The sequence below is a fragment of the Mastacembelus armatus genome, chromosome 20 (assembly GCF_900324485.2).
Source record: "Mastacembelus armatus chromosome 20, fMasArm1.2, whole genome shotgun sequence".
NCBI lineage: Eukaryota > Metazoa > Chordata > Actinopteri > Synbranchiformes > Mastacembelidae > Mastacembelus > Mastacembelus armatus.
In genome coordinates, this window is record NC_046652.1 from 12,412,879 (window position 1) to 12,424,290 (window position 11,412).

General features: G+C 40.1%; 1 protein-coding gene across 1 annotated transcript in view; it reads left to right on the top strand.

The window, feature by feature from the left end:
• The window catches only part of LOC113121970 (RNA-binding Raly-like protein), a 35,932-nt gene extending 26,249 nt beyond the window's left edge, over nt 1-9,683 (top strand). The window contains exons 2-3 of the mRNA XM_026292859.1: nt 9,315-9,588; nt 9,652-9,683. Coding sequence (XP_026148644.1) covers nt 9,333-9,588; nt 9,652-9,683 — 288 coding nt within the window. The 5' untranslated portion in view covers nt 9,315-9,332. The remainder of the gene's footprint in view (nt 1-9,314; nt 9,589-9,651) is intronic.
• Nucleotides 9,684-11,412: the final 1,729 nt, after the last annotated feature.

Consider the following 11,412-nt stretch of genomic DNA (forward strand, 5'->3'; position numbering starts at 1 on the left):
AATGTCTGGCTTCAGGCTCTAATGGCACATTTACCAGATTGGTTCTTTGGCAGATGTAATTACAAAATTTCTTTGACCAGGATTTCGTATTTCACACATGCAAGGAATAGACTTTGTCTCAATTAGCTTTCGGTTTTATCTGCATTCCCTTTTCTCTATACCTCACACCTCAGTGGCTCTGACAAGGATGTTTGTACCTGCTATACACAGCGGCACTATCGGTTCAATCCTTGGCATGTCTTTGAAGATTAGTCACTGAACCATGAAGAAGCTTTTGAAGTGTTGGGGATTCTTTGAAGTTTGTGATGCAAGTTTTTTTTTTTTTTTTTTAACCTTGTCAATGCATTACACAAAGTTTCTGCTACCTTTGAACATTTTGCCTGGCAATATGAGGAGGTATCAGTAACAGGCATAAACATAACATGGAAGATTTGTATCATCAAAGGCCGTTTTAGGGGTATTTCAAAATGATGTTCTCAGTGTACATGCTATACGTACATATGCTACAAGACCCTTCACACAGAACTGTCAATGCTGCTTTCTGTGATTAGCATCTTTCTTTGGGAATACTAACAGAAAGCAAACTATTATATTTACTCATATTCACATGAGTACATCACTTATGTTCGGGCCTTAAATGCCAGTGACAATGAGATATTTAGTTCTTGTCATATGGGAAGCGATGAATGACTAGAATAAACTTCTCATCAATTTTGCACTTGGCAGGCAAAATGATTATGAATAAAAATGAAATTGACATTGGAAACAGCCAAGCAAGAAAGCCTGCCCACTGAAGCCTGATGGCCACATAAAGTAGAGCAATGGCCAGATTTTCTTGGCCAACTCTTCATGTGCAAGCTGAGTTTTCCTGGCTGCTTACCTCAATATGAAATTAATGAAGTCCTCCTGAATTGATTGATTATGTGGCTTGCGGTGTGAACGTATGGTCGGGGCAGATGCAGTTCACTGCAGACAGAGAGCAGGACTCTAACTCTCTTTGCATACAATTCACAGCTTCCTGCTACAACACCAGCAGAAAGTTGTACATGATCCTAAGTAGGGTGATGGTCAAGCATTTTCTCATAATATAATATATGAGGCTGTACTAGAGGCAAGGGCAGTCCCTCCTGCATAAGGCCTCTACTGACAGGTCATGAAAAGGCAACAGATGGCGGAGCATCCCCTCTGTGCAACACCACCAGAGAAAAGGCAATGCCAAATATGTCGTGCCTACATCCTCTTGGAATATGACTCAAAAACAATTCACATAACATTCATATGCATAGCCCACAATAAGAGCAAAGTGCATAAACTGGAAAATTAGCTTATTTTGATGACATTATAGAGATAATGTTTCTGCTTGTATGCATAGTAATTCCGTAAACGAAAGCGCTGAATTTTAAGGTCATTTAAATTCCAATGAACTGTTGCCAAGCCTTTGAAGCCAAAGAATTGCCTGTCACCCTCTTACAACACAGGCTATTGGGCACAGCGTGGCTCACAGGGGCGCCCATAAATAAGAAATATTCCTCTGCAAACTGTTAATTGTAGGGAGGTGAGAACAAGATTAAATTAAATGTCCCTTACTCTGAAAAACATACTGCTGGCTGCATGACTATTTTAGTGACTGAAACCTGGGCTGCACTTTGCATTTTCATTACAGTCAAACACTCTTTAAAGTGTAGATTAATGCTCCTAATGAAGAGTTGTGACTTTGTTGTACCTCTCCTGCAGAGTAGATGTTGACAAATGCTAATTTGTCTCCATTAAAAATTTGTTCCAGCTGCAACTGCAACTTGGAGCATTAATGATGACACTTACAGTTTTAATGAGGAGAAAGAAAGGTCAACAGCCACATATATTAGACCCACCATATCGCAGCATAGCTTCACAATATTTCATTTAATTAGGAGGCAATTATGTCATTTAACTTTTTTTTTCCTGTACGGATTGCAGCTGTTTTCACACAAGAAACATCTTTATATATAAGACAAAAAATGACTATGCCAAAGTGCAAGTGAAATTCAATCTTTGCTGCCATTATGTGTTTTGAAAGCAAACCTTTTGCAAATTGTTTGAATTAAGTCCGCTACAATTAAAATTTTCACATAGCGCTGGATCATGATTAGTTTTATGTGAGAGGTGACACCCACGCTGATGAATCCACAGAAAATCATTATGCAACCTTCTTGCTTCCCTTAGCTCTGCAGAGCTTTATATGATCTTCTAGGTCATTGTTTTAGTTTTATGACCCATGGCTTGACTGTTATTTGTTTGTCTCTGCAGGCAGTAAAAAAATCTCTAAAAACCCACATTATGTTACCTGCCTAGCCCTAATCAACAGTCAGACAAAATGGGTGAATAGTTGGAAAACACAGTAAAGCTTTTAGCTTCTAAAAAGACAAATATTTGCCTCAGGAATTTGGTGGCTGACAACAAATATATATATGGTTCAGGTTAATTCCATAAACACTGTAACACAAAATTGAAGATGCAATATGAAAAGCCCTAAAAAATGTGTCTTTAATCATCACATAATATATAACAGGGTGATGATAATATTGTATATAATATTGTAATATGTAATACTGTAAGACTGTACCCTCTGTAGTAACTGCAGCATAGTCAATGTATGTTAGTTTAAAATGTTGTGTTTCAATAAATTTAATAAGCATGAAAGTTCAGACAGGTGGTGAATGCAGTTAGCACGGAAATGTGGAAATGCAAAGGATGTACTAAAATACACTTAGCGCTTGTCCTTAGCTATTATTTGAGCATTCATTTACATGCCGCTGCATCTCAGAGAAATATATTTACATTTAAAACATCTGTTAAGAACCATGAAGTATTGCCATAGTAACCAACAGTAGAAATAGTCAGCATCAATGCCACCTGACCTTGACTACTGTATGTTTTGTTATCCTGCTGAGTTTAGTAAGGTGAATGGATAAGTGTCTTTACGTTGATCTGACTCTAAACAAAGAGCAACCTGATGTGCTCATAAAGATGTGTATGGTATTTCGTAACTCAGAAACAGATGCAATTTATCTGGATGCCCATTTTAAAAATCCTATTGTGGTGTGGAGAGACGGTTTTTAAATATGACAGATATTCTCTTATCTCTATGGCAGATATTGTTCTGCTCTTAAGCTTTCAAAACAATCATGCAGAGTGGGTTTCATATCATAACATACCCTGGTGTTATCCTTACCAATCAAATTAGATCAAGACTAGACAGAGATTGATCTATTCTGTGCTCGACACCTTGCTGTGATTAGTTTCAACTCTGTGCAGCTGTTTTCTGCCATAGAAAGAAATTAGCTCTTGGCATTTCAGTTGAAGTCTTCTCTTGCCCATCATAAACAGCAGACTCCTGGACAATTACAAAGTCTTCCCATGTCTGGCAGACAGGATTGTCTCCGGCTGCATATTACGTATTTCCTCACTGCAGCTGAATGAGGACAAACTGGGATTTGCCCAGTGCTGGGACTAACACATTACAAATGTAACATCATCACTGTACATTACAACAGTGCATTTTAACATGAAATTAAAATGGTGCTAAGTTTTGTTTTTTTGTTTGTTTGCTTGTTTTTGTTTTATTTACCAATACATTCCAGCACCAAAAATATTTCCATTTGTAAAGTAGTATGTCTGTGTGGTTTAGATGACCTTGGAGACAAAGTCTACATTTGCAAGATGGGCATAGTCCCATTATTTTCAGTTTGTCAGCGAAACGGGCACGAACATAAGAGTCAAGTGCAATCAGTGTGCGACACAGAGTGAACTCTCAACACTGAGAATTTGCAAGTCCTCCATTGGATGTAGAATGGATAAATAAACAACATTCTAGCATTTTAGACTGCTAGTCATACTTCTGCAGTTATTTTAGTGAAAGTAATTTAAAAGTAATGCAAAAGTAGTGTAACACATTGCAGTGCAGTTTTAGAGACAGAAATATTGTAACTAATTCAGTTCAAATGATAGTAGCTAGTGAAATATACTTTATGTGATATGTTTCATAAAAAAAAAATTCTTCTCTTTTTGTCTTCCTCAATCTCGGGTCCTCTACCAGAGGCCTGGGAGTTTGAGGGTTCTTCGCAGTATCTTAGCTGTTCCTAGCACTGCGCTCTTCTGGACTGAGAGCTCTGATGTTGTTCCTGGGATCTGTTGGAGCCACTCTCCCGATTAATCGGCACCCTCGGGGACCACTGTTGCTTTTACCTTCCACATCTTTTCTAGTTCTTCTTTCAGCCCTTGGCATTTCTCAAGCTTCTCATGTTCCTTCTTTCTGATGGAACATTCTGTTGCTATCACTTGGGATTGCTACATCTACCACTATGGGGGCCCAGAAGCTTACTCATCTTAGCCTCTATGATACCTGACAGGAGCTTCCATGTTGTGCAGAGCCAGGTTATCAGGCGGTAGTTGGATGGGACTGCTCCCTTTTGGGGGTCCTTCAGGATCAGGACTGTCCTGCCTTCAGTTAGCCACTCTGGGTGAGTCCCACCCATCAGCAGCCGGTTCATTTGAGCTGCCAGGCGCTCATGGAGTGTAGTTAGCTTCTTTAGCCAGTAGGTGTGGATCATGTCAGGCACAGGTGCTGTCCAGTTCTTCAATGTTTGAGACCCTTTCTCGGCTATCTGCCGTTGTGACGGTTACTAGTTCCTGTTCAGGGAGGTTGCTGTGGTCTGCTCTCAGGTCTGCCAGCCACTGGGCATTGGTGTTATGTGATGCCTCCCTCTCCCATATGTTTTTCCAGTATTGTTCAGTCTCCAGCCTTGGTGGGTCTGTTCTCATGTTACTACTCTGCCACTGAGAGTACACTTTGAACGGTTTGGTGGAGAACATCCTGTTTATTCTTCTTGCTTCTATTTCTCTGGTGTACCTCTTCAGGCGTGTGGCCAGGGCTGTGAGTCGTTGTTTGGCAGTCTCCAGGGCCTCTGGTATGGACAGCTTGCTGTACTTCTTACCCAACTTCATCCCACCTCTCTGCAGTTCTGATAGTTGGCTAACTTCTCTTTGTGTTGCCCTTATTTTTGCCTCTAACCTCCTTCTCCATTCAGGATACTGCTCCTTGGTGGTGGTGTGTATTTTGTGGCCAAGCATTTCAAGGATCACTGTTGCCGTGGTGTATATCAGCTTGTTGGTCTCAATGATGGTCACAGGAGGGATTGTTCGTAATGCTGCATTCACATCTTCTAGTAGACTTTCAGAGGGTACATCACTTAGTCTTGGTAACTGGCTACGGAGGTTCCAGGTGTCCATCTTACTCACGATCTTCACTCTCAGGTCAGTGTTGAGCATGTGGGGCCCTGTTATTGGGGCTTGGTACCCAATCTCGGGGGCGTTTGCAGATGTTGGAACACTGACCTACTAGTTGTTTTGGCCCTAGTATAGATGGTGGGTTTCTAAGTTTCCATAGATCCCACATCCTCTTCATGTAACCCCTATCACTGGGGTTACTCATGTAGTAGCATTCCAACAGTTCTCAATTCTCAGCCCTCATCCATGAGTGTCGCGTTCCAGTAGCCCATTTCTCATCAGGTTGCCCTGGTCCCCTAGCACCTGACACGGACCTTGTTGACCCGGGCGACGTCCAAGCCGGTATGACTCCAGTATTTCTATCGCTCATTTGTAATGAGGTAGGCCGGTAGCGTTAAGGACCTTGCATACACTGGTGATACCCTGGTCGGGAGTCGAACCCCCGACCCTTTAAGTGGCCTTAACCATTTAGCTATATATATATATGCACTGTGTCTACTTATTGAGTTTGAATTCCAAGCCAAATATGTACCTGGACTTATGAAGCCAAAAACTAGCAACTGATTGACAATATGGAGAAAGCTAGATTTATGTTTCTTTATTAAAGACTAAATACATTTTTCAAAATGCAAATATATGTTTTCCTATATGGCATTTTATTGCTTTAAAGTGCTTATCATCCTATTTAAAATCAGACAAAATGTTGTGACTGCAGTTTGTCTTTGTAGGTCAGGGTAACTTTGATCCCCAAGCCACGCTTCTCAAATTTATTACTGGGTGACATGCAGAAATGCTCTGCAGCCTAAACAATACAAATGGAGGAATTGATTTACTAATAAAGGGATTTTTTTTTCTTTTCCCATTGCTTTCACGTGCTGAGAGACATGTTTTCAAATAATATATAAATGAAAGGAATCCATGAAGCAATTATTCCACCTCTACAGTACATGGCAGGAAGCATTGGATAAAAGCATATCAGACTACCTTTCTCTGTTTTGTTTCAGTGAGCAGCTTCTCCAGCCTTTCCTCAGCCCATCAAGCTGCCTTGGCAACAATCAGTGCAGAGTGGCTGAGGCATGGTGAGGAGAAATGTACAGTGTGGAGTAGTAGGAAATTACAAAAGGAATCAATTCAATGAGTTCCCTCCCTCCATGAAAAAATGTCTATAAATCAGACAGGTGGCCAGACCCAAACAACAACCTTTTAAGAGCCTGTCTACCAAGGGACAATACATTACAGGGCAAGAGAGAACTCAGTAATATGGCTACTTCTGCACTAATTCCTTTCCTTTTTCACTCCAGCACTTTCCTAACACAGTAGTGCTGTCAACCTTGTGACCTTGGTCTTTTTTTCACTAAAATTAACCATGGGTTTGTGATTTGTTTGTGGTTTGTTTTTTGGACCATACACTTGGCAAGGCATGCCAGGATTTTCTGTAATGCCAGAACAGCAAAGTATTCCATCCCAAAATGAGACATCTACTTTTTGAAAAATGTGACATCTACATTGTACTCTGACATGACCATGCTGCCATGAAAGTGAAATTGAAGTTATCTGTCTTCAGCTCTTTACTGACAAAAAGGAAAAAAAAGTCTCATAGAAGCTGTAATCACTCTTAAAATGTGGGTTTTGAAGACCAAATTATCATTTTTGACATACAAGCAATGTGGAGGCTTCGTATCTGGGATAAAGCTCTGCTTTGTGCTTTTTTTTATTTGATTTTTTTTTTTTTTTTGTCAAGTCCTCAGAATAATTATTTTGCCAATTACACTGCTTGTAACTATCACTTACGGTGTTGTTTTTCCATGTTTCTCCTCTTGATGCTATCGCCTCATAAGATGAAAAGCTTAATGGAGGTTGCAAATAAAGTATAAGGCAAGGTCAGCAGGGAAACCACTGATGGAATAAATTAGTGTCCTTCTTTAAAGAAAACAGCAGAGAAGAAAACATGAAATCTAAGTGTAAGAAGCAGCAAAAGGGCTCCATGACCATTACTAACAACTGATTTATCTGACCAGTGGCAATCTACTGCTTCTCCACTGATTTGTCATGTCCCCTGTGACCTGTCCTCATCAATATAGGATGGGTGTCATACTCTGGGATTAAACTGCCGTTAGATCGTCATTGTAGAGCTCATTTGAGTTATCGTGTATATGTGTGCGCCTGTGCCACATAAATTTTCTGTGTCTGGTGTTGATAAATGCTGAGCTCACTTGAGAGATGGCAAACTGAAATTTATTCCTACACACACACACACCCACATGCAGAAACACACACCGATGCAGCACTGTGAACAATAAGTCCATAGGAGTCATGAATCGTCAACCATCCATAGTGGAATAGTCACAGGAACATGAATAGCATTAAACTTAGGTGATGTAATGCTAAAAACATGTGCTGCCAAGTGAAATAATATGTGTTTATCCATGAATGAGCAGCTGAATGTTTCACAGTCTCAAGTGTAATTGATGCCTGACAGAGAATCTTTTCTCTGTAAATCACATGCCTGCTCTCATATTTCTGGATGACTGGACATTTTCCTCCTTCATCTACTGTAGGTGAAGAGCAAGTGAACTTACAGAGGAATGTAACAATCACTGTAAAATCCTCATACTGTATTTTCGACAAAATCTCATGCCGTGTTATAATTAGCTGAACAAATCTGTTAAAGGGTAGCACTTGAGGCCAAATAATATCTACAGTCTCTTGCAAAAAAAAAAGAAAGTTGAACAAAGAAAAACAAAAAAGAGTGCTGGTCACGAAATACGTGTGCATGCGATATTCCAACAACATCAGTGTTACCGTGGTTACTAATCCTATTTACAGAGGATTGGATCCATTAGGTACATCCTTCATCTCAAAACTGAAGAGTTATTACTTCTGTGTGGCAGGGACGGAGGCTCAGCGGATGCAAAACCTGTACATGTATATGTATATCTATCTACCAGTATATTTCTCTATCTATCTACATTGTTATGACTGTGCATCCTTTCCTTGGATAAATATAATTTCCATGATCCTGCAGCGAGTCATCTTGCCTGAAAAGGTCACTTAGAAATAATTGCAGGGGAGGGCTACAAAAGCTGAGGCTAATGTACACTGATAAGTTGACAGCACAAAAAAGTCTGAATAAAACTGTAACATGAATTACAGCCTACGCATTCTGTGATCAGTGAAATGGCACACAAAGCATTAGACATGCAACAATATGGGTATTGAGATAGCGAAGCTCTCTCACTGACAGCCACTGTATTAGGGTTCTCAGAAAGCAGAAAAAAAAAAAAGTGTTGTGATATTCATATATTGTTAGTCCCTCTGATTTCTCCACTCAGCCATCCAGCAGTATCATTTCAACCATCCAAACTGTGGCTTGGGTTGACATTTGAATGGCCAGAGACCTTGATCACAAAACTAAGTAAACCTTAGTCATGAAAAGCTTTTATTGATCAAAGTGGCTTTCATTTAAAATTGATTAGTTTTCAGTCCAATGCAAATTTCATTGTACTAACCTGCAGTTTCAAGGAGCTGCAATGTGTTAAATTTAAAATGAGGTCTTTGTCATGTGCCCTTAACATTAAATATTTCTTTGGCACTGATGTTGTTCTGTGTACATGACACTAGTGGAGTCTAACTCCGCACCAAAAAGCCAGTGTGAGGGGCCCCAGTTATCTGGTTAATTCAGAGTCATTGTGATAGTGTTGTAATTTGAACATTTATTTATTCGTTTATATATATTTTTTTATGTTTATCTGAAGAACAACAACTTCTTTAACTGTAGTGTCTTTAGCCAACAGGAGTTAGCTGTTAACCTGTGGCCATTCGATATAAAAGATGAAACTGATAATAACATTTCATAATTAAAGAATATGATGGTTCTGCGGATCATTCATATATTTTCTGACGTGCTTATTAAATAGTCTAATTTCCAAGACTCAGTGGTCCAAATTTTTATCTTTAGGTTCAAAATTAGCTGGAGTTGACCTGTCCAACACCGCTAAAGCCCCGTGATCTTCCTCTTCACCCCCTGCCCCCCTCTGTCTGTGTCCCAGGAGGGCAACTGGAGGAGAATGACTGGTAAAACCCAGACCAGCAACGTGACCAACAAGAACGATCCCCGTTCCCTCAACTCCAGAGTCTTTATTGGCAACCTCAACACAGCCATTGTCAAGAAGACTGACATTGAGGTCATCTTCGCCAAGTACGGCAAGATAGTCGGTTGCTCAGTGCACAAGGGTTATGCTTTCGTACAGTACATGAACGAGAGGAACGCCCGGGCAGCTGTGGCGGGAGAAAATGCTCGCATTATCGCCGGACAGCCTCTTGGTGAGTCTTCTTTGTTTTTCTTTTTTCTCTCTCATTACTGAGATATTTCTGCTTGCATTGCAGATGTTATTAGCAAACTCAAGAAGAGCCAGTAAGATGCAGTCTAAAACGGTACTTCACATAATCTTTCCTCTTGATATACAGAATGTTTCGCTAAAGCCTGTTTTTTGCTAGAGGAATGGATTGTCTCGCGCTGCAACACAAACTTCCTCGGGCTTCTCTCAGGTTTTCAGTTTGCATCTCCCTTGGCGCCTAAATGCTGAAGTGTCTGTCGTCATGCTGTTTTGGAGAAAAATCCCCGCTGAAGCTGTTAACTGATCCACTAGTGAATGTAAGCACAGTTTGATTTTAACATTTACCAGGCAGCAACTTGCAAAACAAACTATGTCAAATGGTGGCACATTACTTCGAGAGGAGCAGAATATGTTAAGTGGCATGGGATGTTTCTACAAAACGCTGTGCAAGCATTGATTTTCTCCCGTGTGCCACTTTGTAATGGGTTGTTTCTGTGGATGTTCAGTGTGAAATGTTTTTATTCACATTTGTTTTGCTCATGGCTCAGAGGCAAAATATTTGTGAAATTGGAAGATGCGATTCAAAAGGTACTTTTCTAAACAATTTGAGTAAAATTAGAAAAGCACAGGGAAAGATCATGTTTATGCAAATGCTTTGTGTCTGACTTTTCTCCCAGATGCAAAGAAAGCTTTCATTTAGGTTTGACTGAAGAATGTATTTTTCCTGTGAAGGCCATGGTCTTAGGCCTTATCTTCTTAAAATATCTATTTAATTCCAGGGATAAATCATAAAGGGCAGAGCACTTTCCGTGAAACCTATTGTATTGCTGAAAAAAATGCATATGGGCACCTTTTGAATAAAGTCTCTGCAGCCTCTTTGGTGCTTCAACTATGCAACCTCCAGACTATAAAGACTAGTTTATAATGGAATTACAAATATACTGAGATGATCAAAGAAAGCAGATGGAAGTGCAGTCAGGAACAGGAATGGATTATTATGTAAATGTAGGATATGTACAGACTTGATATTTATCACTTTGAGACTTTGACCACATCACTCCCTGTAGGAAAACACTACTGGTCTGCACAGGAATCACAATGAGAACATCCTGGGGACTGGGTAAGGATGCAGCAGCCTGTAATTTGTTTGGTGTTTCAACCAGGGAACATTTGGGCCAATCTCTGTACAGTAAGGATTCGGCAATAATGCTAATAAATTCTCTGCCAAGGGAACATACCTAGTTCACTCAGGAATGGGAATTCACTATTATCTAAATGTAGATTTTTCATCGAGACTTTATCACTCACCACAAAATTAAATCAAACTCAGCACAGCGGGAGCTGGGAAGTGATAATAATAACTCCCTTCTAAGGGAACATAGACTCAGGGCCAGCAAGCAGACAGTGGAAAGTGCAGTGGACTGCAACATATTTGGTCTTTCAACCAGGGAACATGGGGGTCAAAGCTTTGTTCAGTAGACTTGGGAGTGACAATAATAACTTACCCCCTAAAGGTACATAGTTCAGTCAGGAACTGGAACAGATTAATATGTGAATGTGTTCAGATTTGATTTCGACATTTAGGTTCTGACCTCATCACTCCCCACAAGAATATACCAAGCTTTCACTGCAGGGACCAATAACAAACCCCACCCCAAGGGAACATGAACTCAGCCTACAAATGGATATTAGGGTGGAGGTGTAGGAACAGTGAAAAGTAATGTGTTTGATGTTTCAGCAAGGGAGTGTGGGACAGGAGGTACTGAGTTCAATTATCACTGGGTGACATCCACTATGTTAAGCAGTGAAA